A 27,886-nucleotide genomic window follows, 5' to 3' on the forward strand; every position below is an offset into this window, starting at 1 on the left:
TTATTGCAGAGTTAGCCTGAGGATTAATGCCTTAAAAAAAACACAAACTGCATTGGTGTAGTTGTTCTGGGTTAGACAGATCATCGCTCAAGCCCAGCAAACTTTCCCCAACAGTGGTCAGAAAATCTGAATGCTCACAGCATTGGCTATGCTGGCTAGTGTATGGAGGGGGCCAAAGATTTCATACCCCTAGTTTAGAGAAATCAACTGGGCACTAACAATATGACCTACTAGCTCCTTGCTTAAAATACTCCCTGCGTTTACAGACCAGACTGCTCAAGAGCACCCCCTGCCGGAAAGCCAAAACAGTAAGGATAGATCGCTGTCTCTGCACATGATTATGTTGGTGCAAATTAACCGTGGAAGGGTTCCTAACTTCAGAACCGAAAACAGTAGCTGCTGATGCTCATGCATGTTTTAAAGCTAAGATGGCTAACAGATATCAAGGGGGCTTGGAACAACAAGTGCAATTTTACTGTTGGTTTGCAACATATGGGTGAGGTTATCGTCCCACTCTAGGGAAGAAACCCCCACTGTTTATTGGCCAAGACGTTCCAGCGATAACTGCTGGAAATAATTGCTTGTGCTCAAGCCCACCTGAAGGAGGTGGGTCTAGGTTGATTCCAACCCAGATGTACAACTATCTAGTGGTATTATAGATGGTGGCCACACACTCCCCTCCCCATGCCTTTAACAGCTATGCAGAAGGCAGAAATCAAACAGGTGAAGCTTCATACAGTTACATGGATGCCATGATGAGGAAAGCTATGCCTGAAAGACTTCTGAAGAAGTCGACATGGCAATCAACTCTGTACTCCATGCTGTCAACAAGACACACACACACACACACACACACACACAAGCTTCCAATAATTAGAAACCAGGCACAAAGTTATTGAGCTGTCAACATCAGATTTCAAGAAGCCCAGATCACCCACCTGGGATTTTTCCTAGTTCTGATTGTCAGACAATTTGCCCCTTGCTTTAGCCTGCCAACAGCAGTTTCTCCTAATGGAGGGTATTTGGATGAGATGTAATGAAAGTAGCAGGTCCCTTTTGTAACTGGGGCTACACGCATCTTTACCACTGAATCCAAAGGGACTTCTTTTTTCTTTTCTTTTTAGTAAACCACATTCTTTGTTATTTTAATTCCAGTAAAACAAAACAGACCAAGTAGACATCTTCGGGATGGCATCCTCCTTACTGGACACCACTTCCACAGGAACAGCTCATATTAAACTATGATGAAATCCCCCCATTTTATAATCGCAGCTGATAGACTCAACTGATTCACGCACCTAGGTTTTTCACCTTACGTGCAGAAAGTTGATGTGGCCCGGAAAAGAAGGTGCCCGTGATGAATTTGGAACTGTGACAAAAAACGAAACCCGCTGTGATCTGGCTCCTCAGCCTTTGAAGTCTAGCGCACCAACTTAGAAACAGGAGGAGACCCTGGTAGCTGTGAAAAAAACGGTGCCAGGTGCTTGAATTTGATGCCGCACCTGTTGCGCAAAACATGCCAGGAAGTGCAAGCCCCTGAGAAGCCACATGAAAGAGGCCATGGCGGAGGAGCCCTCCCTGATTTACGCTCCACACCACCTGTGCTGACAGCAAGCTGCTTTGCAAATCAAAACTTACTATTATTATTGAAAGAAGAGCATCTCTTTTTGAGAAGGAGGGGGAAGAAATTAGACGGATAAGAGGGTGCTTCAAAATCTTCCCTCTGCACACTTTGCATGCAAACATGTCCCCCCACCCCACCCTTTTCCATCTTGAAGAGGGATTTCTGCGTTCAGGAAACAAGGACAGGACCAGCAATTGGCTTTACAAAAAAATTCTCCAACCCGATTAGGATCAAATGTCCTCGGGGACGCTCTGCAAAGGCTTTACCTCACGCAGACAAGAATCTGGCACAAAGAGCTCTTCCTTGGTGGCCTCAGAATAAGGAAATAAACTTGAAGTCATGGAGAAACCTGTACGGGGGTGGGGGCGGGGGGGGGGCGGGCAGGGCACATTCAGCCTGATAAAGGAAACTTCTGCCTCACTGGAGAGCTGCAGGTGTCTAACAAATCAGTGGCAACCTCAACAAAGATGGAACTCATTATTTATTTCCCCCTCTCCAAAATACGGAGTATTACAAAAACCAAGCCATGTTACCAGCCTTGCAAGGGAACTTTGCAAGGGAACAGTCTTCATTATTCAGAACCCACTGAGGCTGGCTGCACATTGTATTTTTTGGCTATCAAACGTCCACCAGGTTGCCTTCCAGTAATGCAAACTCGTTTTCCTTCCAAATCAAACGCCATTAAACTTTTGCCCCAGAAAATCCTCCCCCTCCCATCAGATTACACGGCTGTCACAATCAAGGTTTAAATATACATATATGAAGCAAAACCCACCGCTTAAAACTCACCAGCACACACCTGCCAAAACTCCCACAAGCTCAGGTTACTGCAACTTCATCCTTTAAAATGCAAATGTGGGCTCCCTGAACACTTGAAACAAGTGCATCATTATAGTTCCCTTAGCCCAAACCCAGTCCACCCCCCCAAAATCCAATCCCCTTGCACTTTTCCAGTACAAAAAAGCTCCTTCAATACATACCACGGGGGGCGGGGGCGGGGGCGGGGACATGTCCCAATACATCATTTCACACCTTCCTCATTGGATCATATATATTTTTGCAGTTTGATTGAAATTCAGAAATAATTCTCCTGTGTTTATTTCATTTCAATATTTGCTTGCATCACTTTTATCCCACTCAGTTTAACAACCACCTCTGAGTCAATTATGCCTAGGAGCCATATGCGGGACAGCTTTCAGAAGCTGCCAACGTAAGGTCAGGTTTAATGTTTGCTCTATGAAAATGAGCAGATCCTGGTTACGCATTGACTCCACCTTAGAGCAACTTTTCGAAGGCTGCAAGCCTAGACACACCTACTTAGGAGCCAATCATGAGAAACTCCGGGGGGTTTAAATCTAAGGACAGAGTTCTGTTCACCCCCTAAGATGCGCCAAGATCTGCAAGGGTCCGCTGCATCTAAAGTCCTGGATTTAGAATGCATACATTAAGCAGTATCTATACCTAGCCTTCCCATTTTGCAGAAAAAAAACTTTCCGGAGTAGAAGCTTCCCCAGCCCAAAAGATATAACCGCCCCCGCCCCGATCTCCTGCACAGCCAACTTTTCACCCTGCAAGAGCACCCCGGGCACAAAGCAACGCGCTACAATCCGTGTACTACAAAGTTCTTTTTTCCGCCTTCCAAAACAAAACGCACCCCGCATCTCTCCGCACCCCTCCCCATGCAACCCCCCCTACATCTGCCAAAAAGTCGACCCTCGGGCGCGCATCTGAAGCACTTTCCGGGAGAGAGAGAAAAAAAGCAGAGTTTTAAGAAAATCCACGTACCCAAGTCAGCTCAGAGATCGTTTCGCTGCAGTTCCTTCCACTTTTGGGTTTTCTTTTCGAAATGGGTTATTTTTGGTGGTGGGGGAGCCTTCCCCCCCCCTCCCAAAAAAATAAATAAAAAAGTCAAGCTTGCATCGAGGGCTTGGCGGCAGCGATTGCCTTCCTCCTGGTCCGCGGCAGCCCAGATATGCGAGAGAGAGAGAGAGAGAGAGATCTGCACGCCGCCTAGACGCCGAGTAAGCCACTGGGGCTCACCAGCCCGTGGCCAGGAGATTCTCTTAAGCTCTCTGTGACGCACAGGCGGAGGGGTGGGCAGGGAAGGAGGGGGGATCCTCTGACGCACGCGCCGGGCTGCAGGCTTCACCATACAAGGCAAAAAGGGGCGGCATGTTCCGGCGCCCGCGGAGCGAGGGGAGGGGTTGGAATGTCTGCGCGGGTGACGCACGCGGGGTTCCATTGACGCACGCCTTGGAATTGTTTGATCTAAAAATAGAACGAGCTGCCCCCGGCTAAAAATAGAGCCCTTTCCCTAAGCCGGGGAGACGAGAGAAAGTGTCATAGGAAAAAGCAAAAGGGGGAACGGGAGGATCCAGGGAACGGAAATGAAGGGGCGACGGCAAAATAGTAATAATAAAAAAAAAGACCGGGCGATGCAAGAGGCGAGCGCGGTCTTGCAAGGCGAGCTCCTAGCAGCGCTCGGAACCGCGGCTTAGGCAGCTCTCGCAGCGCTGCAGACACGCCGGCAACCCCCCAGCCGGGCGGTGGTTGCAGCCCTCCCTCCTCCCGTCCTTCCCTGCCCGCCACGAGGTTCTCAGGACAACCCCAAACTCCTCTCGCGTCTGTGCTTCCAGGGCCCTCCCCTCCTATAGTCGCCCGAAGCAGGGCTCCTCCCCTTTCCTGGGAGCAGGGGCCGGCGGAACGCCCCGAGACTTGATTTAGAAGATGCCCACCGGAGAGGGAGCGGAACGGTGCCAAGCGGCACGCGGGGGGGGGGGGGGCGAGCAATGCTCTCTGCTCAGATCGTTGCAAAAGCCACGACGCCACCACCATGAATACAAAGAGCTACTGCCCCCCTCTCAGGAGTATTTGGGGATAATGCGAGCTTTACAAACATGCGGGATTTGGGTTGCAACATTTTGAGCGTTGTTTTATTTGCAAGCGTCGTCCACTCCCTTCTTCAGTAACAGCGCACGGTGAATTCAGACGAGACCCCCCCCCCCCACTTTCTTGGCCTGGAGATGGGAAAACAGGATTTCTGCATCCCCCGCTGCTGCGAAAGGCACAGGGGCAAAAGTCACTACAGAGAAATAAACAAAAGTTGCAATCCTATGGTGAGAGTCAATTTCAGTGAGGGCATGACTTTCGCTTTTCTAACCCCATTTAACCAAGGCTGGGATGTTTTCCAGGTTTTTGCCTTCTTGCAATGCAATTAATTGGCCCCTGCGGCATGGTTTTAAAAGGCACATGACTGAGCTGAAGCTAAGCAGGGCTGGCTACTGTATTGATGAGAGATGGCCTGGGAACCTAAAGCCTTAAGTCCCTATCTTTGGGCGGGGTGGGGGTTAGCTTGGTTATAAAATTAAACAATTACATAAGTAGAATTTTTAAAATATTTTTTCCCCATGCTCTGAAAACGCACTACCACTAAGCCTACAACACGATTGAAGAAATGTTAAAAATCAAGAGTTTCAATTCATTTAACCAAGAATAATATTCATATCTGTCAATAAAGCAACTTTCCTAAAAAATATTATGCACCCATATCAAGTATATACTGTGTTTTTAGATGATGCACACATCCTTTGTAGTACGTGTCCTTACTTCTCTCCTATACAACCCAACTAGGGGTAGGATATTTGTTAATTATTCACAAATGTTCACTACTACCGGCAGCACTAAGAAGTTAGAAACAATAAATAAATAAATAAAACCCAAGAAAACCATACTCTGCACATTTGTAACACTGATGCTGGAAAAAAGCTGCAGCGAATCTGAAGCTTGAAGCTCACTAGATCTCCAAAGTGGATAATAAATTAGGCTAGGGAAATGAGGGCAAAGATGAGGGCAGAGCCCTGCCAGCTTGCATCAAACATTTGCCCTTTATCACCATCACTAGTTGGCTGGCTCTGTTTTGGGAAAGAGCCTGGTGGAAACCCCTCCCCCCCCCCGCCCTGCGCATGTTTTGCTCAATCAAACAAGGGAAACTAGAGACAAGGGTGACTCAGGAGTCCAGAAAACTAGGTCAAGCTTTCTGCACGTGCCCCAGGGCACCTGTTGCAGGCTGGGTGGCTTTCCTTGCATGCCCCAACCATAAATAATTTTTTTAAGAAGTACAGTGGTACCTCGGGTTACATACGCTTCAGGTTGCAGACTCCGCTAACCCAGAAATGGTACCTCGGGTTAAGAACTTTGCTTCAGGATGAGAACAGAAATCGGGAGGCCCCATTAGCTAAAGTGGTGCTTCAGGTTAAGAACAGTTTCAGGTTAAGAACGGATCTCCGGAACGAATTAAGTACTTAACCCGAGGTACCACTGTATTTCTCAAAGCCTGGAACTCTGCCACAAACAAGGTGCTGGCAGTCATCCCTGCCTCCACAACCTCAGAGAAGCCGCTTTCTCTTTACCTTCCCAGCCAGCTTTCTAAGCCCACTTCCAAATCCTGATTTTGCTCTCTGCAATTTTGTTTACAAGACCTTAACAGCCCGCCAGTCCCCCTCCCCCAGCTTTTAAGGCAAGTTCTGGCAAAACTCTGGAAAAATGGAACTCTGGAACCACTCCCTCCTGTATTTTTTTTAGAAACAAACAGGGGGCATGGAAATAAGAAAAACTTTGGGGGGGGCACACAGCCCCTCCCAATTCCCCTCCCCCACCTTCACATCTCCACAAGCTAAACTTAACGCAATAGAACCTAAATATATTCTATATGAACATCAGTAATATCAGATAAAACGCAACAATGAAAAATTTTGCTCTGAGCAGGAGTGAGAAGAGGCGGTAACAGCTTTTGTTAAATAAAGATGTTGTCTGTTCCAGTCTAAAAAAATTTTGGGTAAAAAAATCAATGTTTATTTTTTGCAAGAACCTTACAGAAACTGCTTTGGGAGGTCTGCCTGAAAAGCGCAAAACAAATAAATATTCAAAAATCTTAGCCTCCACCATCACATCCTCCTCAAATCAAAAGAGTCAAAGTACCCATTAGGTGCTACTGCCAGTCCTAAATTGTCCATAAAAATTTCCAGGCTATAGTTCAGGTCAGATAACCTGGGAGACAAGTCATTGGAGCAAGCATGCCTTTAATCTACACTTTCTCTTTTCTTTACTTTTCATAGTTTGCATAGCCTGTTCTATTGGGGTGTGATAACCAAGAGTCATAAGAGGAAGCCAACAAACATGTGTGAAGACTTTTCAGGGTTTGGCTCTAGTGGGATTAACAGATTTCATTCAGGTTCATTCACTGAGTCCTGGATTTTGGAATGAACAGGCAGCACAAGAAATCGGAGGGTACTACAATTAACTCTGACTAGCTGAAAAGCATATTATCATCAGTGCGGGATCTTGCGGTCCTTTGCCAGTAAGAGAAAAATATTTGAGCTGATTTGCCTCTATGGCTCCCCACTACTTAAGTCCCAAATGAGGGTTCTCAATCTGTACCCACTTTCTTTGACCTACTACAGCTGTGCTAATGCTCCACAATGATGATGATGATGATGATGATGATGACAACAATAATTTTATTATTTATACCCCACCCATCTGACTTGGTTTCCCCAGCCACTCTGGGCAGCTTCCAACTTATATAAAAACATAAAACATTATTACAGTGGTACCTCAGGTTACATACGCTTTAGGTTACATATGCTTCAGGTTACAGACTCCGCTAACCCAAAAATAGTGCTTCAGGTTAAGAACTTTGCTTCAGGATGAGAACAGAAATTGTGCTTTGGCGGCAGCAGGAGGCCCCATTAGCTAAAGTGGTGCTTCAGGTTAAGAACAGTTTCAGGTTAAGAATGGACCTCCAGAACGAATTAAGTACTTAACCTGAGATACCACTGTATTATTATTATTATTATTATTATTATTATTATTATTATTATTATAAAAAAACTTCCCTAAACAGGGCTGCCTCCAGATGTCTTTTAAAGATGGTAGAGTTACTTGTCTCCTTGGCTTGGGGGTTGGATAACTCCGTAACCTCCAACATTTATCCGGTGAAAATAGGGGCACCCTAAGGAAAAGCGGGACATTCCAGGATGAAATCAGGAACCGGAGCAGCTTCTGTAAATCCGGTACTGTCCCTTGAAAATAGGGACACTTGGAAGGTCTGCCACTTTAGCTAATAATCATGACCAACGTGCGCTCATTAACTTCAATGGGTCTGCTCTGAGTAGGCCTTCACTGAATACAACCTCTCTGCTTTGTCAGAATGCAGAAGCTGCTGTGGACTAGATTCCTGGGCTTAAATTTACTTGTTGTTGTTGTTTAGTCATTTAGTCGTGTCCGACTCTTCGTGACCCCCTGGACCAGAGCACGCCAGGCACTCCTGTCTTCCACTGCCTCACGCAATTTGGTCAAACTCATGCTGGTAGCTTCGAGAACACTGTCCAACCATCTCATCCTCTGTCGTCCCCTTCTCCTTGTGCCCTCCATCTTTCCCAACATCGGGGTCTTTTCCAGGGAGTCTTCTCTTCTCATGAGGTGGCCAAAGTATTGGAGCCTCAGCTTCAGGATCTGTCCTTCCAGTGAGCACTCAGGGCTGATTTCCTTCAGAATGGATAGGTTTGATCTTCTTGCAGTCCATGGGACTCTCAAGAGTCTCCTCCAGCACCATAATTCAAAAGCATCAATTCTTCGGCGATCAGCCTTCTTTATGGTCCAGCTCTCACTTCCATATTTATTTCCAAATTTACTTGAGAATAGTACAAGTTCAGGAAAGGTTAAGTGAGTAGCCCAGGGCATGTCAGTATCTCTGCTGCAGGGCTCTTGCGAAGCTATAATGATATGCTGAGTTGCTTATTCACAAGGAAATGAAGACAGGTGGGGAGAAAGATCACTTCACAGTGTGCCAGGCATTACTTGGTAAAGCTGCAGTGCTATACAGAACCTCCATGTTTAGAGCAAGTTAGGCTGCTGAACAACAGCTGCTGGGGAGCAGAAGCGGGAAAGGTCTATTGCCTACAGGCCTCGTTCAGTGAACTTCCCAAAAGGCATGCAACTACTGGCCACTGCACATGGGATGTGGGTGGCGCTGTGGGTTAAACCACAGAGCCTAGGACTTGCCGATCAGAAGGTCGGCAGTTCGAATCCCCACGACAGGGTGAGCTCCCGTTGCTCGGTCCCTGCTCCTGCCAACCTAGCAGTTCGAAAGCACATCAAAGTGCAAGTAGATAAATAGGTACCGCTCCGGCAGGAAGGTAAACGGTGTTTCCATGCGCTGCTCTGGTTCGCCAGAAGCGGCTTAGTCATGCTGGCCACATGACCCGGAAGCTGTCTGCGGACAAATGCCGACTCCCTCGGCCTATAGAGCACGATGAGTGTGCAACCCCAGAGTCGTCCGCGACTGGACTTAACGGTCAGGGGTCCCTTTACCTTTACAGGTCCCTACTCATATAGCCAGTGCAAAGGCTGTAGTGCTAACATCATCATCATTATTATTATTAAAATTTGTACATCACCCAATACCCGCAGGTCTCAGGGCAGCTCACAAGATAAAATCACAATATAAAAACATAAATAGCAAAAGTAAAAACAACCCAATAATCCCCTCCCCAACACATTTTCAAAGGGCAAGAGATGTCAATCAGCCCAAGGCCTGGTTAAAGAGGAACGTTTTTGCCTGGCACCTAAAGGTGTATAATGAAGGTGCCAGCCAAACCTCCCTGGGGAGAGCATTCCACAAACAGAGAGCCACTGTAAATAAGGCCCCGTTCTTGTGTTGCTACCCTCAGGACCCCTGCTGGACTCAGCGTGGCGTACTGTTGAGTAAACATGCATGTAAGATCAGGCTGTGTGTATGTGTTTATAAAGCTTTGCCTTAAAGATCCTTGCCCCAGCGGTCAAACCCCAAAGGCCCCAGCCACTTTGCCGGGAGTTTAGTGTCACAAAAACAAAGTCAGCCCAGGGCGGAAAGAGTTTTTCCTCTGCCTGGTCTACTCCCCCCCCCCCCCGGCTCCCCATTTTCCAACTTGGCGATACATCAGGGGCTGCAACCTCCAAGTGGAATTTTGTAGGCCAAGCATAAAAGACGCCGATAACTCGGCAGCCGGAAAGATTGATGTATTTTCCTATTGTTAAAAATATTTTTAGCCTCGGCAGCCTCTGGGTTTGCTTAAAGGCCTCGCGCCTGTTAAGACCGACTGCGTAACAAGATGCGTTTTTCTTGCATGTTTGAGCTGAAGACTTGGCCGGAATCCCAGAGCAGCTGCTGAGGAGAGGAATGTCATTGTCAATTGGTTGGTTACCCCAGCACTCTCGAATGCTGGGTTTTTTTGCGGGGTGGCGGGTGAGGGACAAACCCTAAAATTTCAGGAATTAAAACCAACGGTGCCTTGTTGGTTTGTTTTTAAAATGTTGGGTTGGTAAATAGATTATAGAGGGATACTACTAAAATCCAAGTCACAGAATCCTGGCGCTACTGGAAATCTGAAGATGACTTAGCTTAGGGATGCAAACCTGACATCCCCCAGCTGTTGTTGGTACCAACTCTCATCAACCTCGGCCAGGGACGACCGAGTCCAGCAACATCTGGAGTACCATGCCAATCCTCTGTCCTCAGAGGGGCTCAATTTCTCTGTATCAGGTTCCCCACAGAACATTGTGTTTTCAATATTTTTTTTTTTTTTTGGGGGGGGGGAAGAATCATGAATCCAGGACTGGACTCTGAGCATAAAAAGAGCTTAGCCCCCCACCCAAAAAACCCCTCTTCTTAGATCAGTCACTGATTTCCTTGGCCTAGCTCCCCTCACAGGTTTTTCGCAAGGATAAAAAATAGAATAACCTCCTCTATGGCATCTTGAGCTCTTTGGGAGAATGAGAGAATCCCGATGTGACCAATGAATTTGGAAATGATTGAGAAGGAATTTTAAAAAATAAAAATAAAATAAAACATTAACTTTCTGTAGAGAATTCTACATATACACTCCAATAAATCACATTTTTATTTTTTTCGACTTCCCATCTTGTTTTCCATGAATCCCCCCCCCATTTTCTATCTCTTATGTCCTAACATATACACTCCAATAAATCATATTTTTATTTTTTTCGACTTCCCATCTTGTTTTCCATGAATCCCCCCCCCCGTTTTCTATCTCTTATGTCCTAACAATATTACAATAAGTCCTAATTCTTTCTTTACTCGTTATTCAAATCCTTCCCGCAAATTCATCAAACTGTAACATTTCTTTAAATAGTCCGAAATCATTCTGTTGCTTTCAGCTGGCCAGTAAAAATGTACGGTAGTTGACGGCTACTCTAGAAGAAGAGCAGAGAATGAGAGGAGCACCCCCAAAAAGGCAAAAACCAGACTGCTAGGCAGGAGACCTCAGAGTTTAAAAAGCTATTTGAAAGGCATGTATATGTAGACGACAACCAGTCCTCACATTAATTCAATGGAAAGTTCCACTCTGAAACAATTTAAGGGCACTTCGAAGTGGTTTGAGGTCTGCAGCCGTACTGAAGTCTCAGAGCGAGGCAAGCCCTTCTCTTGAAAGCATGGAAATGTGGCTTGCCAGTGGGGGTGGAGACCAGGGGAAAACCTACTCAGATCTCTCTGTGCTTCTAGTAAAGCCTTTGTGCCTCTCCTACACTCAAAATAATCTCTAAAACCATCAAGCAAGGAACCTGCTATGTACACATGGAAAACGCCGCACACTGGGTTTCCACTCTTGGACAAACGCGTTAAAACAGTAATTATGAAATTCGAAATTCAGCAGGCAGATTGTTTTTTATCATCCAATCTGGTCTAGAAGTCACAATCATTTAGGTAGAAAGCCTGAATTAATCAAGTACGTTTGGCATATATAAAGCAATGTTGCAGGGCGGAACAAACTGATTTTCAGGATTCCAGGCACCCCATTCCCGTTCTCTGCCACTACCCATCCAGTTTTCAGCTTTCCCCAGCAGTCAATCAGTATTCCACGTGATTGGTTCTCTTTGGTTGCTCTGAGCTTTTTAAAGATTCCCCTACCCTCCCAAATATTTCTTGTACTTTTGCAAATCTATTGGGTTTCCCCAAAGCCTGCTGGTACCTTACGCAGGTGTCGGTTACATAAGGATCAGCACTCTGAGAATGGATATCACTATTGAAGAGGACAAAATTCTGTTTATATCATTATTAATATATATAAAGGGAGAAACACCATCCCTGGCTCAATAATTTAAAAAAGACACTGGAGAGAAGGAGGGAGAAGTCATTGTATTCACGACCCCCCCCCCCACTACAAGATCAGTGCACAACTTGATCACTGCTGGATACTAAGTCAAAGATCAGGAACTCTTAGCCCTACAGATCTTGCTAGATTAAAGGCAAAAGTAAAGGGACCCCTGACCATTAGGTCCAGTCGTGACCAACTCTGGGGCTGCCTCTGGGGTTGCGGCGCTCATCTTGCTTTATTGGCCGAGGGAGCTTCTGGGTCATGTGGCCAGCATGACTAAGCCACTTCTGGCGAACCAGACCAACACACGGAAACGCCGTTTACCTTCCCGCCAGAGCGGTACCTATTTATCTACCTGCACTTTGACGTGCTTTCGAACTGCTAGGTTGGCAGGAGCAGGGACCGAGCAACGGGAGCTCACCCCATTGTGGGAATTTGAACCGCCGACCTTCCCGATCAGCAAGCCCTGGGCTCTGTGGTTTAGACCACAGCGCCACCCACGTCTTGCTGGATTACAACGCCCATAATCTCTCGTACCAATTGATTTGAAAAATAGTTCAGTTCCAAACTCATGCCAATAACAGGGGAGGGGGAAAACCAACCCAAACTCTTGTTGTTATGGTTCCAGTGCAACAAAACAAGACTTTTTATTTATTTTTTACCCATCAGACAAGCAGCCAGCCCTACATCCGCTGCCAAGTTGGACCCTGCTTTAACACCCAGCAACACCAAGTACTGCCAGCTGCATCTAAGTCACCCCATAGAGAAGATAGATTAACTACACAAACTGTTCCGGCACAGTCTGGTTCTAAAGAAAAGATGGCTTGCGAGTCTGGTACTCGGGGTATGTTCCCAAGGCAACCCTTGCGTTTCAGAGTGTTCCCAACTTACGCGTCAGACTTCAGAGCTTGGAACTGGGTGCCAGGAAGGGTAGCAAGCCGCTTGCTGAGTTATTAAAAGTGTTTCCGTACCAGATGTCTTTTCTCGGAGGTGTCTCAGTGTTCTTCCACCAATCTCTCACTTACACACCCCCTTTAGAGACTTTGGAATACCATTGTCCAAAAGGAGGCGGTGAGGGGAAAACGATGTGGCAGTCGCAGGGCCTTTTCGCAGTGGCCCCCAAATCCTTGTATGAACTTCCATACGAAGAATACAGAGAGGCATCAAACCGTGTGACAACATTATAGAAAACTTCATAAATGTTTCCCCTTGTGAGGCAGGATTTGGGTCGATTCATAAGTCTGCCAAATGGATCTTTTACACTATGGACTTTGTTACTGGTTGTTTATGTCCTCATCTGGCCAATATTTTTTTTGCAGAGGATCACTGTGAATGGGTAGTCAAAGGCTGGGTGAATTCTCATTACCACCACTACTGTCTCGCCTGTTTCCCTCTCTGCCATTGATGGGATGTGCTACTCGTTCCATCCCCCCCCCCCCCCCGCCAAGACACAGCAGATGAAGAAACAGTCAGAAGGAAGTCAGATCCAAGAACCTTTGGTGCTGCCACAAAGGACTCTGGGCATTGCCACCCTTTGTGCAAGGCAGCCAAGGCAGCATTCAAAATCTGCCAGCTGCCCACACTCCGAGATGGAGATGCGCTGTGCAGTTCCTGGATTCTAATGCACAAATGCTACTCTGTCCCCAGGCAGAACAAGGTCCCTGGCATTCCATTCTGCCCAGTGGCATCTCATTTTACAGAAACCCTGACTAGGCGCGATCCGATATTGCGCATTGTGCTTCGGGACTGAAGAGAACAGCTGGAAAGTGGGAGATTGTGCCCCCTCCCCGCAGCCCAGGTGCAAACCGGATTAACGAAAGGTACAAAGTCCTCCTAGCCTGCTAACTGAGTGTTCTAGACAAGAATGTTGCAAGAGGCTCCGAGTTCCTGGCTGGTGTTGCAGGATATTCGAGAGGGTACAGAAACTTCTAAGGAGGGAAACATTCCCAGGATTGTAGGTGGTGCCTCTCTCTGATGAAGACCTCAAAGCTGGGTAACTAAACAAGCTGAGGCCCTAGGCCAGCGGTTCTCAACCTGTGGGTCCCCAGATGTTGTTGGACTACAACTCCCATCATCCCTGAGCCTTGCTAGCTAGGGGTGATGGGAGTTGTAGTTCAACAATATCTGGGGACCCACAGGTTGAGAAAGGCAGACGTAGGCCTTTTACCTCCTCAAGACAGGCGTAGCAGGCAGATTTGAGGATACAAAAGTCCTGTGGGCAAGGTGTGTCACAGGAACACCGCAAGGACTTGGGACAGCCTGGGTCGGAACCCCATTCAGCAACAAAGTGGATTTCATAATCTTGGGCCAATCATGGTCTTTCAGCTTGGTCTACTTTGCAAAGATGGTTTTTAGGATGCAACAAGTACAGTGGTACCTCAGGTTACATACGCTTCAGGTTACATACGCTTCAGGTTACAGACTCCGCTAACCCAGAAATAGTGCTTTAGGTTAAGAACTTTGCTTCAGGATGAGAACATAAATTGTGCTCTGGTGGCGCGGCAGCAGTGGGAGGCCCCATTAGCTAAAGTGGTGCTTCAGGTTAAGAACAGTTTCAGGTTAAGTACGGACCTCCGGAACAAATTAAGTACTTAACCTGAGGTACCACTGTACATCCTTCATTTGCCACCCCAAGGCCCTTGGAAGAAAGTTGGGATACAAATGCGATAAATAAATGAATGCTGGCAAGTTAAGCAAAATAGCTGGAATCTAGATTTTAGGCTCATGTTATCTGAGGAGGAATTTACCTGTATCCTGGTTTTTTACAGATGGCACCCAGCGCTTCTCCTTTCTAGGTTAGTACACGTTTGTGACGTGCTTAGTTTCAGCAATTGTGCTTTATCTAACGTTCTCTCTCTGATCAGTTGCTGGGCCTGTGTATCTGTTAGATTCGATCCAGGCCAGTGAATCTTGAATCGCCCAGCCCACTGCTTCCACTGATTCATGACAAAACTCTGGTAAAGTCTCTCCAGGAAGCAAAAATATTTTGACGTTGGCGGTTATGTGCTCACGGGGAAAATTTGTGGCGGAGTCAGAACTGAAGTCAGTATGTAAAGCCCATCACTGAAGGAGAGGTGTCTCTTAAACCTGTCTGGGGAGAAACAGGAGATAGCTCTCTTCGCTTCTACAGAAGGAAAAACTAAAGAAGAGAGGCCTTCTCCAAAGCGTCCTGACCCCAAATGACTTCTTTATTGTTCAGGAAGTTCCCTTCCCTTAGGCAATGTACACCTGCGGCACATGTATCCAGGGAGTCCTGCCGCAAGCAATTTGATTGGCAGAAAGTAAATGTATCTTTCCTGGCACAGGAACACAGGTAGAGGACAAAGTGTACGAACATGTCAAACTGGGTTTTGGAGGCAACTTCCAAGAAAAGCAACACCGTTAAGAGGAAGAGTCCGGATTTGCAATAAAGGCCGTCTTGTGTTTAGGAAACCATACATCCTTCGCCGTAATTGTACCCATCCCCTCTCACATAATCAGGGCGGCTAAACTGTTGATCTTTCCTATTTGCTCAGGTCTGGTTGAAGGGTGGGTGGGGGGAATAGTCTCATAGTCTAATGTTGATATCTGGATTGCTGGTGGACTCCAACTCCAATCATCCCTGGCCAGATGGTCAGGGATAATGGGAACTGTAGTCCAACAACATTTGGAGAGCTGCAAGTTCTTCACCCCTCCTTTAAGCGGGTGGCGCTGTGGGTTAAACCACAGAGCCTAGGACTTGCTGATCAGGAGGTCAGCGGTTCGAATCCCCACAATGGGGTGAGCTCCTGTTGCTCGGTCCCTCCTCCTGCCAACCTAGCAGTTCAAAAGCACATCAAAGTGCAAGTAGATAAATAGGTACTGCTCTGGCGGGAAGGTAAACGGCGTTTCCGTGCACTGCTCTGGTTCGCCAGAAGCGGCTTAGTCATGCTGGCCACATGACCCGGAAGCTGTACGCTGGCTCCCTCGGCCAGTAAAGCGAGATGAGCGCCGCAACCCCAGAGTCGGTCACGACTGGACCTAATGGTCAGGGGTCCCTTTATCTCAGATCAGGGCAACCACCACCAATGACCCAAACTAACATCCTTGCTCCTTGGGCATCCCTTGGCAGAGTGGAGAATGGGCCCTTTAATACCGCTGCGCTGGATAAAAAAACCAGTTAGCATAATTATTTATTCCAGGGTAAATAGTTCTCCTGCACACTCCCCGCAGCTCATTTTAATTGGCTGAACTGTTTAAGGCAGTTTCTATTTGCAAAAAACACCCGTGACTCACAACCAAACAAAAAAGTAAAAATGCAGCTCGATAAAATCGTGGATGGAACCATCAGCTCCTTTCCAGGCAAAAACTCAGCCCTTCTATCTAAAGAACATCGGTCATATTACACTCAGAAGGCTTGTAGCCACAATTAGTTCCTGGGTTCCCCCCGGCAAAAGGAATCCTTGCTTCAAAGTGTGACTCACCCGTAACAGAAAGTTCCATAGGTTCGGTTATTTGCTGTCTGAAAGGAGTGTTGCCTTTGATCGCACGGGAGCCGGACTGGTGTTCCTTGCTGTCGTCCCTCGCTCTCTCCCTCTTTCATCTGAAGCAAAGCTGCAGGTGTAGCGAACACCTTGGCCAAGAGGAGCCATCTGGCAGGTGGCCAGCGGTGGCGGTGGAGGGGAGCAGCCCACAGCTGGTTTCAATCATCAGGGGCCGAGCCGGGAACTGCTTAGTGGGGTTTGGCAAGCAGAACGCTGAATGCACGCATGTTTGTGTTTCAGAGGAAGCCAAGCCCACAGCGGCGTCAGAGAAAGCGTAAGGGGCGTCCCACCCACCGCTGGACGTCAGCAGCTGGACAGGCAGCGGCTCGCGTCAGCAGGTCTTGGAAGAACACGCCAAGAGCCATATATAGGCCATGTGGGGAATCCCTTCTAAACCAGGAATCTTTCCCTTCCCCTCCCTAGTTGACCTCCTAAAAACGTCACTTTCTAGCCAAAACTGGGGGAAGCATTTGGGAGTCCCAGAATGGCTGGCTGGTGCCGGAATAAAAAAACACACACGACAACCCTGATGCAATTGAGCAGGCTGGTGACTGTTTTAGCACAGTTATGAAAGAGCTTGTTTTGCCAGGACTGAAGGCCAAACGTTGCAGCGTTTTCAGCGTCCATCAAAAGTGCTGCTGGTCTCAAACTGACCAAACTCAAATCGCATTAAAAGCCTGAATTCCAAGTACATACATGCACAATTGGGGCACACTCCCAGACCCTGATTTGATCCCAGATTATCCCACTTTTCCTTAGGACGTCCCTATTTTCACCAGAGGGCATGGAATTATGCAACCCCCAAGATAAGGAGATAAGGAACTGTACAACCTTTAGAAGAAATCTGAAGGCAGCCCTGCACAGGGAAGTTTGTTTAATGTTTTATTATGCTGTTATGTATGTTGGAAGATGCCCAGAGTGGGTGGGGCAACCCAGTCAGATGGGTGGGGTATAAATAATAAAATCACTATTATCATCATCGTTATTATTATTATGGAACAGGTCATCCCTATTTTCATAGGAGAAATGTTGAACATCATCAACAATGGGAGGTGATCTGAAACAATGCTACTTGAGTCAGTTACCCAGAGGTGCCAAATCAATCACGAGGCCCAAATTCCTACTTGGAGTTGTGCAAGCGGAATTGCCATGCGCACAATGACTCCCTTTGTTGAACAGAGCAGGGAGGCTGCTCTGCCGTATGCCAACACCTTTCATTGCTATCTGCACCGAAACACCAAATGTAGGGCTGCCATACCTCTGGAATTTCCTGGACATATATGGGAAAAGCTCAACAACTTTGCCCAAAAAAGATCTCAACAACTTTTGCACCCGAATTTTTACTTTTTGAAATATGGCAACCCTAACCAAATGAAAAGACAATGCTCCATCGCAACCCAGGAGGAGGTCAGGTACTACCAGACATTCAAGATGCAGGGCAGGGGACCTCCTAAGTACCGTATTTTTTGCTCCATAAGACTCACTTTTCCCCTTCTAAAAAGTAAGGGGGAAAATGTGTGCGTCTTATGGAGCGAATGCAGGCTGCGCAGCTATCCCAGAAGCCAGAACAGCAAGAGGGATTGCTGCTTTCACTGCGCAGCGATCCCTCTTGCTGTTCTGGCTTCTGAGATTCAGAATATTTGTTTCTTGTTTTCCTCCTCCAAAAACTAGGTGCAACTTATGGTCTGGTGCGTCTTATAGAGCGAAAAATACAGTAACTGAAGTTCCATTTTCATGACCTGCGGGCAAGGATCAAACACCAATTGGACTACAACCCCCATCATCCCCAACCATGGGCCATCCTGGCTGGAGCTGATGGGAACTGGAGTTTAGCAACATCGATAAGCCCACAGACCTGCTATCCCTGGCCTACCAAAAGGAAGCATGCAACAGGAACAGCCAGCCACAGAGTGGCCACTGGGGCAGCCAGATCAAGGTATTTTACACAAGTCCAATATTAAATTGTAAGCCTTTAAATCAGCAAAAGCTATTTTGAAATTCGCTGCTTGTAAAGGTGGGAATCTGGTTAACCCAGCTCTATCTGTGTATAAAGCAAAAACAATGGCCCAGATTTTATATGGTGCAGAGGTCTGGGGTACCTCAAAGGTCTCTGGTTCAGAACCCCCACAGAATTATTTTTTAAGAGTCCTTTTAGGTTTACCCAAAGACGTGCAATCTGCCATGGTCAGGTTGGAAACTCGCATGTTGAGCATAGAGAGCCAAATAGATCAAAGAATCCTCTACTATTGGTTTAGAATTCAACAGATGGACAACACTAGGCTACCAAAAAAATGCCTGATTGAGCTCTCGAATGGATTAGCCCTTAAAAACTGGATACATCACGGTGCCCAACCGATGGGAAAATATCACAAGTCACCCAAAGGGGTGTGTACACAACTGATATCCAGGAAAGGGTTCCCTGCAGCGCAGTCGCAAAGGAGAAGCACATCACTAACAACACTTGCTCTGAGCCAAGCCTCTATCCTATCCAGACAAAAGTGCTCTCTAGGCCTTTGTCAGTGCTTCAGCCAGTGAGAGGCGTGTAAGAGAGGAAAAGAAAGAGAAAGGGAGAGACACACACAGAGAGGAATCTCATAACTTTCTGAAGCCCATATCTAGGGCAGTGTGTAGTTGCACCAAGTGGCAAGAGGCAGTATTTGGGTTACCGGTATTTATTTCTTAAACTTACGCCCCACCTTGGATAAAAATATCCAAGCCAGCTAGAAGTTAACCAGTTAACAAAGTGAGTTCAGACAGCATTTCCACAGGAAGGAGCTACACTAAACACTAAATGCCCATTGCCCAACACACACACACACACACACACACACACGACCGTGCTCATGCAATTTCTGGCTTAACTTCGCATCAGCAAGTACTAGGGGCTTGGTTTGTTTTTTAATAACTAAATTTATTCTATGAGAAAAACCACATTTCGTGCTTAGCCAGCGTGATTACAGATACGCAAACACATACAGTCCATCTTAATTCTCAAGGAAATCTATATGACGGAGGGAAAAAAAATAGCACGAAATGGTTTATCCTGCTGGGGACAACCACATTTTTTAAAAAATATTTTTTTTGAAGCATTGTCAAGGCTTTGTTAGGCTGTCCATGTAGCAATCAGCACTGAGGCTCTAGCAAGAGGAAGAAGCAACAGAAAAAAAAATACTTCATTTGCCAGCCAAGCAAATATTCCCCCCCACCACCACCACTGTTAGATATACAGTGATGTTCAAAGGCTTCAATCCTAAACATGAATGCTTTGGCATATATGCTACTGAACTCAGTGGGACCTACCTTCAAGTAAACATACTGAAGATTATGGTGTTAGGTTTGCTCCTATGCATATGTATTTGAGAGTGACTTTGTGAAGCAGCACATTCACCAATACAAAATCTGTAGTAGCCCAGGAAATTTCCATTATGCAAACAAAATTAGCATCTTCATTTCACTCCAAACACAAGTCTAGACACCCAGTGGAATGCAGAGTATGCAGGCCACACCGACATATGTGCCCAGCTCCAGAAGAGGGGTTGTGTTTTGTTATACCAAGGTGGGATACAGAGTGCCAAACTGCATGAAGGAGATCTACACTGACTGAAAGCATCTCGATTTGCAAATTCAGCTCACTTACTGGAATGGGAGAGGAAACATTCCCCCCTTAATTGGAACAATCTTGTAGAAAGGCAAGACCAGAACTAGCCCGGCCTTTGACAACTCCAAAGAGAAAGAAAAATGATACAGCAGGGGTCAGGTGGCCAGGACCCTTCTAATATCCCATATATTGTTATTCAAGTGAGAATGGTTGGGCTCTTAGCTGCCAACTTTTCCCTTTTCTTGCGAGGAACTCTATTCGGAATAAGGGAATTTCCCTTAAAAAAAAGGGAAACGTTGACAGCTATGGTTGGGCTGCCCTACCATAATACCTGCTCACTGTAAGAAAGAATGGCAGCTTTATGCAGGAGATCTCTCAGTAGAACCCAGAGATATTAAAAACTATGATCAACTAAACCAGTCCTTATGTGGGTTTTCTAAAACGCCATTGCAGGTACCTAGGAGTAAACCCCACAGAAAACAGTGGGATTTACTTCTATGTAGCCAGGCATTGCTTTGCCTTCCCAGCAGAGCTGCCACCCATAGGTGTAGCCAGGATTTATGTTGGGGGGGGGCAGGATTTATGTTGGGGGAGCCGAACCAAGCTACCTGCGAGGCAATTGCTCAGTTAGTTAAGTATTTTATGTATCTACTTGATTTAGGGGAGGGGCAGCTGTCGTCCCCCCGCCTCCCTAGATACGCCCATGGTGCCAACTTGAACAAAATATTGAGTGGGGGGCAGGTGAGTCCTGCCCCACATAATCGATCACAAGGGACTATTTTAATGTCAATGCCCATCAACTTTTTGGGGAGGTGGCCCCCTCAAATATTTTATTGCGGGGAGGGCCGAAGGGATCTCCTCCCCTAGGAGTTGGTTCCTATGCTTCCGAGAGAGAAAGGAAAATCGATCTTCCCCGCCACCGACGCGCCTCTTCCCCACATCTCACCTGGCTGTCGCTGGCGGTCCTCCATTGGCACCCCTGCTTCCCCCGCTCTCCGCGCTCTTCCCCAGGCGGGCAGTCCGGTGTGGGGATCCGGGCCGCGGCCTCCGGAGCCATGCCGAGCCCCCAGCCCGCCCCCCACCCACGCGATGGGTCCCTGACCCGCTTCTCCGCCGCCGCCTCCCGCCCCCTGCGCGCTCGCCCCGGCTGCTCGCTCTCCATCCGTGCGCCGCTTGACTTTCTGCAAACCCCGCCTCCCCGCCCCGGCTTGGAAGGAGCCTCCGTGACGTCAAGGCCGGGCTCCGTTGACGTCGTCGGAATCCCAGCCATCAATGGGGCTAAAAATAGACGCCTCCGAACCCAAAATACTACACGCCCAAGGACGCGCGAGGCTCCCCCGCACTGCGCGCCTGAGCAATGCGCGGCGTTGCTACGGAGCAGGGTGGGGCTGGCTGGCGCTGCCAGGGGAGGGGAGCAGCGCCGCGGCCTTTGTCCCCAGTGGGGAAAAAGGGGCAGGGAGCGCAGCCTTGCAACGCCGCCGGCCCGCCTGTGTGATCGGAAATTTATGGCCTTAGATATATGGTAATGTTCATAATGTAGGGAAGTGAGAGCTGGACCATAAAGAAGGCTGATCGCCAAAGAATTGGTGCTTTTGAATTATGGGGCTGGAGGAGACTCTTGAGAGTCCCATGGACTGCAAGAAGATCAAACGTATCCATTCTGAAGGAAATCAGCCCTGAGTGCTCACTGGAAGGACAGATCCTGAGGCTGAGGCTCCAATACTTTGGCCGCCTCATAAGAAGAGAAGACTCCCTGGAAAAGACCCTGATGTTGGGAAAGATGGAGGGCACAAGGAGAAGGGGACGGCAGAGGAAGAGATGGTTGGACAGTGTTCTGGAAGCTACAAACATGAGTTTGACCAAACTGCGAGAGGCAGTGGAAGACAGGAGTGCCTGCCGTGCTCTGGTCCATGGGGTCATGAAGAGTTGGACATTACTAAAGGACTAAACAACAACAACAAATGTTCATAAGTGTACCAACCAAGCACGTACATAGATCGGCACAGGAAGACCGACCTGGAACCGTTTTGATTCCTAAACTGAGCAAATGTTTTCTCTGCAAGGTCAAAGTGGGAAACCTCTCCATTGTCTCTTTCCTCACAAATCCTGTCTTAAGGGAATGTCTGTGTTTGAATAGGGTGTGAGCCTGTGACCTGGCCCAGGAACTAAGTATTTATCATGACAAAAGACTGACCAGCCTCCCCAGGCAACCCAAACAAGTAACCTGCCAGACAGGCAATAAACAAGACAGGAGAAAAACAACATTCAAAATTTCTGTTTTAGACCAGACAGGTGATAAACAACGACAGGAGAAAAACAACATTCAAAATTTCTGTTTTAGACTGCCTTTTTTTGTGATGTAGGTATGATGTATCTGAGGGGTGGTCTTAGGTTACACCCCTTCTGTGATGTATGTATGATGTTTCTGGGGTTGGTCTTGATCTACATGGTGGCAATTTCAAAAGTCTTTATAAGGCCTTGCACGCCATTTTTCGGGGTTCCTCCTCCTCTCCTGCGGGTAAGGGGAGCACCCTGTTGCAACAGTTCAATAAAGATCAAGCTTACTAGCTGCTTTGCTTCTCAATATTCTCTGGTTGGCCTCTGTTATCTTCCCCTACCAATAGGGAACCTATGTAAGGACTCTATATGGGCTCTTGGATACCCCATAAGGGAAAAGGCCAATTTTTGTTTACAACACCTGCAACGTCAGTGCACCGGTGCAAGTATGCCGTGAGGCCCCGGCAGTGGCGTAGTGTGGGGGGTGCAGGGGGGGCCGGCCGCACCGGGCGCAACATCTGGGGGTTAGGGTTAGGGGGCGCAAATTACTTGCCTTGCCCCGGGTGCTGACAACCCACGCTACGCCCCTGGGCCCCGGTAGGGTAGCCACCTCTGTTCATGCAAAATACAGGAGAGGGGCAATTTTTTTAAAAAATAATCTGGTGCCGAAGTTACCTCAGAGCAATCCATTGCAGCCATAAGCGAGCCAGGGGGTTGCAGAGGAGGCAGCTGCCCCCTCCATCAAGTAAATAAAGAAATAAAATACTTAACTGACCAGCTGCGTCGCAGATAACTCGGTTCTGCCTCCCCCTAACATAAAGCCTGCCACTCCCACCCCCAAATGTTGTTGTTGTTTAGTCGTTTAGTCGTGTCTGACTTTTCGTGACCCCATGGACCAGAGCACACCAGGCACTCCTGTCTGCCACTGCCTCCCGCAGTTTGGTCAAACTCATGCTGGTAGCTTCGAGAACACTTTCCAACCATCTCGTCCTCTGTCGTCCCCTTCTCCTTGTGCCCTCCATCTTTCCCAACATCAGGGTCTTTTCCAGGGAGTCTTCTCTTCTCACGAGGTGGCCAAATATTGGAGCCTCAGCTTCACGATCTGTCCTTCCAGTGAGCACTCAGGGCTAGAATACGTTTGATCTTCTTGCAGTCCATGGGAATCTCAAGAGTCTCCTCCAGCCCCATAATTCAAAAGCACCAATTCTTTGGTGATCAGCCTTCTTTATGGTCCAGCTCTCACTTCCATGCTTCACTACTGGGAAAACCATAGCTTTTACTATACGGACCTTTGTTGGCAAGGTGATGTCTCTGCTTTTTAAGATGCTGTCCAGGTTTGTCCCACCCCCAAATAAATTCTGGCTATGCCCATAATTGCAGCCTAACAAAATGGCCCCTCTGGAATTTGTCACACAAACATACACATGAATTTATAAATCTGTATGTCCTTGGCTACCCAGAGCTTAAATGCATGACCTTTCAGACACGCATTTGGAGAGGATCCCTAACTTGGCAGACAGACACACAGAGAGAAGACTTGGAATATGTAAACCAAAACAAAACTATCAATACAGGAGGCAGCATTTTGCATTGAAATAGGAGACAATCACAGGTGGCAACGCTACGCGCGGGGGCAAAGCAAGCACTCCATTTTATGGGAGGGGGGGGAAAACCTCAACCCCAAAAAGAAAGCCCCCCCTCCATTCAGCTACCGTCACGCCTCCTCCTTGTTGCACTTTTAAAAATACAGGAGCCGTCATCAAATGCATGGGGGCGAAATGAGCTCTTGGCAATTTGGCACTGGACAAAAATCCCTTCCTGAATTTCTCAGTGCGGTTTTTAATAGAAAGCGGGGGCAGCCCCACTCGACGCCGGCTTGCCAATGAATGTGTGTAGGAGGAGGACACGGGTCGCACTGCGCGCCCGCAGCCCTCCTCCGCCGGAAGCAACGCGCGCTTGGGGGAGCGGAGCAGCGGAGAGCCGGGTGGGATTTGCTTCGGAGCGAATGCGCAATGGAAACCAGCAAGGAGGTTGCGCCCGGCTGCAGCCCGGTCCTGACTCTGTGTACCTGGAAGTCAGGTGTTCCCCCCCCCCACTGAGTGCAACGGGGCTTCCTCGTGAGTAAGTACGCCTAAGGTTGGATTTAGCCCTGTAGAACTTTACTGGACCCGACGGTTTCATAGTAAATGTAGTAGGAGCTTGTTGCAAGGCGGTCGGCTTTTCCTTGGGAGTAGAGTTTATCAAACTGGGGGCAGAAGCTTTACTGTCGAGTAAAATATAGAGAAGAGGAGCGGCTTGTTGGGTGGGACAATTGCAGTATTTCCCAACCTTGGGCCTCCAGCTGTTTTTGAACTACAATTCCCATCATCCCTGACCACTGGGTCTTGCTAGCTAGGGATGATGGGAGTTGTAGTCCAAAAACAGCTGGAGGCCCAAGGTTGGGAAATACTGAATTAAGGTGAGAGTGGGTGTGGTCTTTGCTTAGGGGTTCCCTGAAACTATCTGAAGAAGTGTGCATGCACACGAAAGCTCATACCAGTAAGAAACTTAGCTGGTCTCTAAGGTGCTACTGGAAGGAATTTTTTTTATTTTGTTCCTGAAATGAAAGTTATTCCCCTCCCTTATTTTTTTTTTATCCCCCTCCCTCCCACTCCTTTTGGGCAGCTGCCAAACAGAAGAGAAAGGTCAGCAGCCACCTTGTAGCCCCGCCTTTCCAATGTCGTGAGTTTCCGCCTTTGCAACGATTTCCCGAATCCTGGCTCGCCTCCAAATGTCCGACCGGTTCCGGTTTTGTAAAGATGCCATTGTCGCGCATGGGGCTAAACGCGGTTCACGTGCTGCCCTTCGAAAGGCGACTATCCAGGGCCCTCATTTCAATGATGTGTCTCTTCCCTTTTCAGTCCCTCATTAAAAACCACCCATTCACTTAAGAGAAGGGGGGGAAAGCCCAAATGTCTCATTGAACAGGCGCATGTGTAGCTAGCTACAGTGGTACCTCGGGATGCGAACGGGATCTGTTCCGGAGCCCCGTCGCGTTTTGCCGCTTCCGCGCATGGGTGTGACCCCATTTTGAGCGTCTGCGCATGCACGAGCGGCGAAACCCAGAAGTAATGCGCTCCGTTACTTCTGGGTTGCTGCAGAGCGCAACTCGAATGCGCTCAACCTGAAGCACATTCAACCCGAGGTATGACTGTAGTGTCATTTTTCTAAAAAAAAGAGGTGCTGGAACTCACCATGAACTTCTCCCTTGTTCTCTTAGAATGGCGATGGCGCCCACTTGAGAGGTGCTGCGGGATCTTCAGCTTCCAAAAATCATTTGGAAACTGGAACACTCACTTCTGGGTTTCGATCGTTTGGGAGCCGATTTGTTTGGGAGCCAAGGTCCAATTGTATATAATATGTATGTGTATAATATTTGTACTCTGGCAGCACATAGGCTAAAACACCATACAGTCATACCTTGGGTTACAGACGCTTCAGGTCGCGATTTTTGGGTTATGGACCGCCGAAACCCGGAAGTACCAGAACGGGTTACTTTTGGGTTTCAGCAGTCACGCATGTGCAGAAGCGCTAAATTGCGCTTTGCGCAGACGCAGATGCGTCATTGCGGGGTGCGAATGCTGCGGGGTGCGAACATGCCTCCTGCACGGATCACGTTCACAAACCCATGCATCCACTGTATATCCACACACATATAATGAACTCCCCCAGAAATGGACAATAAGGGAGAATTAAGACAAGCTGTTCAAAGGATATTAAGCAGTTTGTCTCACTCAGCAGGAAGCAATAAAACAGGCTGAGATTTAAAGTAGGAAGATTTTTCTTAACACTGGAAGAGCCCTTTGCTGAATAGGGCAGACCTTTGAGTAAACATTACGAAAGGGTCTTAGCTGATAGGAAGCGTTCTGAGGATCACCTTTTTTCATCCCACTTTCAGCTAAGTGCCAAAGAGAAGCGGCTTAGCAGTGCTGAAGGACGCCAGCGTAGAAGCAGTCTTAACTCCAGGTAAGTGTGCAGGATTGCAGCCACATCAGAGCTTATTGAAACTCGCTTCTTGGGATGGCACTGTACAAATTTGCACCCAGGAGGGGGGCCAGATTGCCTCTTGGGACATGCCTGCCTGGTGCTTGTCTGGTTTGTCACATTTTCACAAGTCACATTTTAAGCTGTTCTCTGTGCCTCTTGAGTACGGAAAGGGATGTGCAAAGGCTAGTTTCACATGTGGCATTTAGGTCACAGTGCCAAACAAACTAGAAGCAAAACTGGTTTTATTTTTGAGTAAGCAAGCTTCTCTATTGTGAGATTCTGGGCACTTTACCTAGGGTCCATGTTTACTTTTGGAATGTGGCACAGCGGAGACTCTGGTGTCTTTAGGATATATGGTTTATTTACACATATATACAACCTGAGTCTACAATGGAAGGGTTCACTGCATCAACACCCTGAAAGTGTGTCTTGTTTCACCTATAGCCGCAGCCCTGGATTCAAACAGAAATCAAGCATGGCTCTGCCTGTCTTCTTCCGGCTTGCGGCTTTACATCTGGCCCACATCACTGCCAACTCCCCGCCTAGGCTTTATCCTTCTAACTCTGATGTCTAGCACAGAGCCCCCCTCCTTTGTTCTCTTAATGGCCCATCACCCAGGCAATCACCTTGACACAGGAAGCTAAAAAGGTAAAGGTAAAGGGACCCCTTACCATTAGGTCCAGTTGCAGACGACTCTGGGATTGCGGCACTCATCTCGCTTTATTGGCTGAGGGAGCCAGCGTACAGCTTCCGGGTCATGTGGCCAGCATGACTAAGCCGCTTCTGGCGAACCAGAGCAGTGCACAGAAACGCCTTTTACTTTCCCGCCAGAGCGGTACCTATTTATCTACTTGTGCTTTGACGTGCTTTCGAACTGCTAGGTTGGCAGGAGCAAGGACCGAGCAACGGGAGCTCACCCCGTCGTGGGCATTCAAACTGCCAACCTTCTGATTGGCAAGTCCTAGGCTCTGTGGTTTAACCCACAGTACCACCCGCGTCCCACGAAGCTAGCCTGGCTTATATTTTAACACTTGCCGGTTCCAGGGTTTAGACGGATCTTGCGTGCAGCCTACTTCCTCCCTGCCCTGCACCCCCCCCCCCGCAACTCATAACAATATAATCAGCAGTGGCCTGGTGCCCCTTGGGACTGGTAGGGCAGAAGGCGGGGAGGCTAACAGTAGGTGGCTCCAGAGCTAATGGCAGGCAGATCCAAATCATGCTAGTTTTGCCCCCCCCTCCTCCCTGCTGAGGTCTGCACTCCACTGTCCGAAATCCGTGTGGCATGGGAGCTGGTTGCAGGTTATTGCGGCGGCACCACACTCCCCAAAGCACAACGTGTGGTTCAGATCTGTGGCTTCTGCCAGAGTTGCAGCCCATCAGGCCCTTCCCACCCTTCGCTTTGTAATTTAGCTTCTTTGTCAGCTGAGGAAGTTCTCGCACGTGGTGTTAGAAACACCTCCTGGCACACAAAAAAAGCACGTGCGCTGCATTGTGAACATTGGTAATGCGAGGCCGGCCGGCATGCACGGTTTGCCTTCTCATTTCACACCAGATTTAAGTATCGCATAGGAAAATGTTGTGGTGCAGGCACCTGCGTATTGAGGGCGGAGTGGGTTGTGTTGCTTATGGCGAGTGATGTCATAGGCACTAGCCAAAAGGTGCTGTTGGTGTGTGCAACCTCATTTCAGGCCGTAAACTGTATCAC

At 47.9% G+C, this 27,886-nt stretch overlaps 2 protein-coding genes across 8 annotated transcripts in view; one reads left to right on the forward strand and one right to left on the reverse strand.

Annotated features, from left to right (window-relative positions):
• NR4A1 (nuclear receptor subfamily 4 group A member 1) overlaps positions 1-20,976 on the reverse strand; it is a 42,259-nt gene extending 21,283 nt beyond the window's left edge. The window contains exon 1 of one of the 3 annotated variants that reach the window (XM_081849709.1): positions 20,825-20,976. In XM_081849709.1, the coding sequence (XP_081705835.1) occupies positions 20,825-20,849 (25 nt within the window). In that variant the 5' untranslated portion in view covers positions 20,850-20,976. Of the gene's footprint in view, positions 1-3,409; positions 3,666-16,220; positions 16,417-20,824 lie in introns of those variants that run through there. The other 2 variants (XM_081849710.1, XM_081849711.1) reach the window with 2 other exon arrangements.
• A 3,043-nt stretch (positions 20,977-24,019) lies between these two features.
• The window catches only part of LOC309335081 (uncharacterized protein), a 54,478-nt gene continuing 50,611 nt past the window's right edge, over positions 24,020-27,886 (forward strand). For 2 of the 5 annotated variants that reach the window (XR_014153327.1, XR_014153328.1), the window contains exons 1-2: positions 24,020-24,276; positions 26,093-26,160. Coding sequence is in view for 1 of the 5 variants with exons in the window: in XM_081850023.1 (XP_081706149.1) it covers positions 24,038-24,276 (239 nt within the window). In the remaining 4 variants the exon portion in view is untranslated. The remainder of the gene's footprint in view (positions 24,277-26,092; positions 26,161-27,886) is intronic. The other 3 variants (XR_014153329.1, XM_081850023.1, XR_014153330.1) reach the window with 3 other exon arrangements.

This window comes from Podarcis erhardii (genome assembly GCF_964252035.2).
Source record: "Podarcis erhardii genome assembly, chromosome: 2".
Classification (NCBI taxonomy): domain Eukaryota; kingdom Metazoa; phylum Chordata; class Lepidosauria; order Squamata; family Lacertidae; genus Podarcis; species Podarcis erhardii.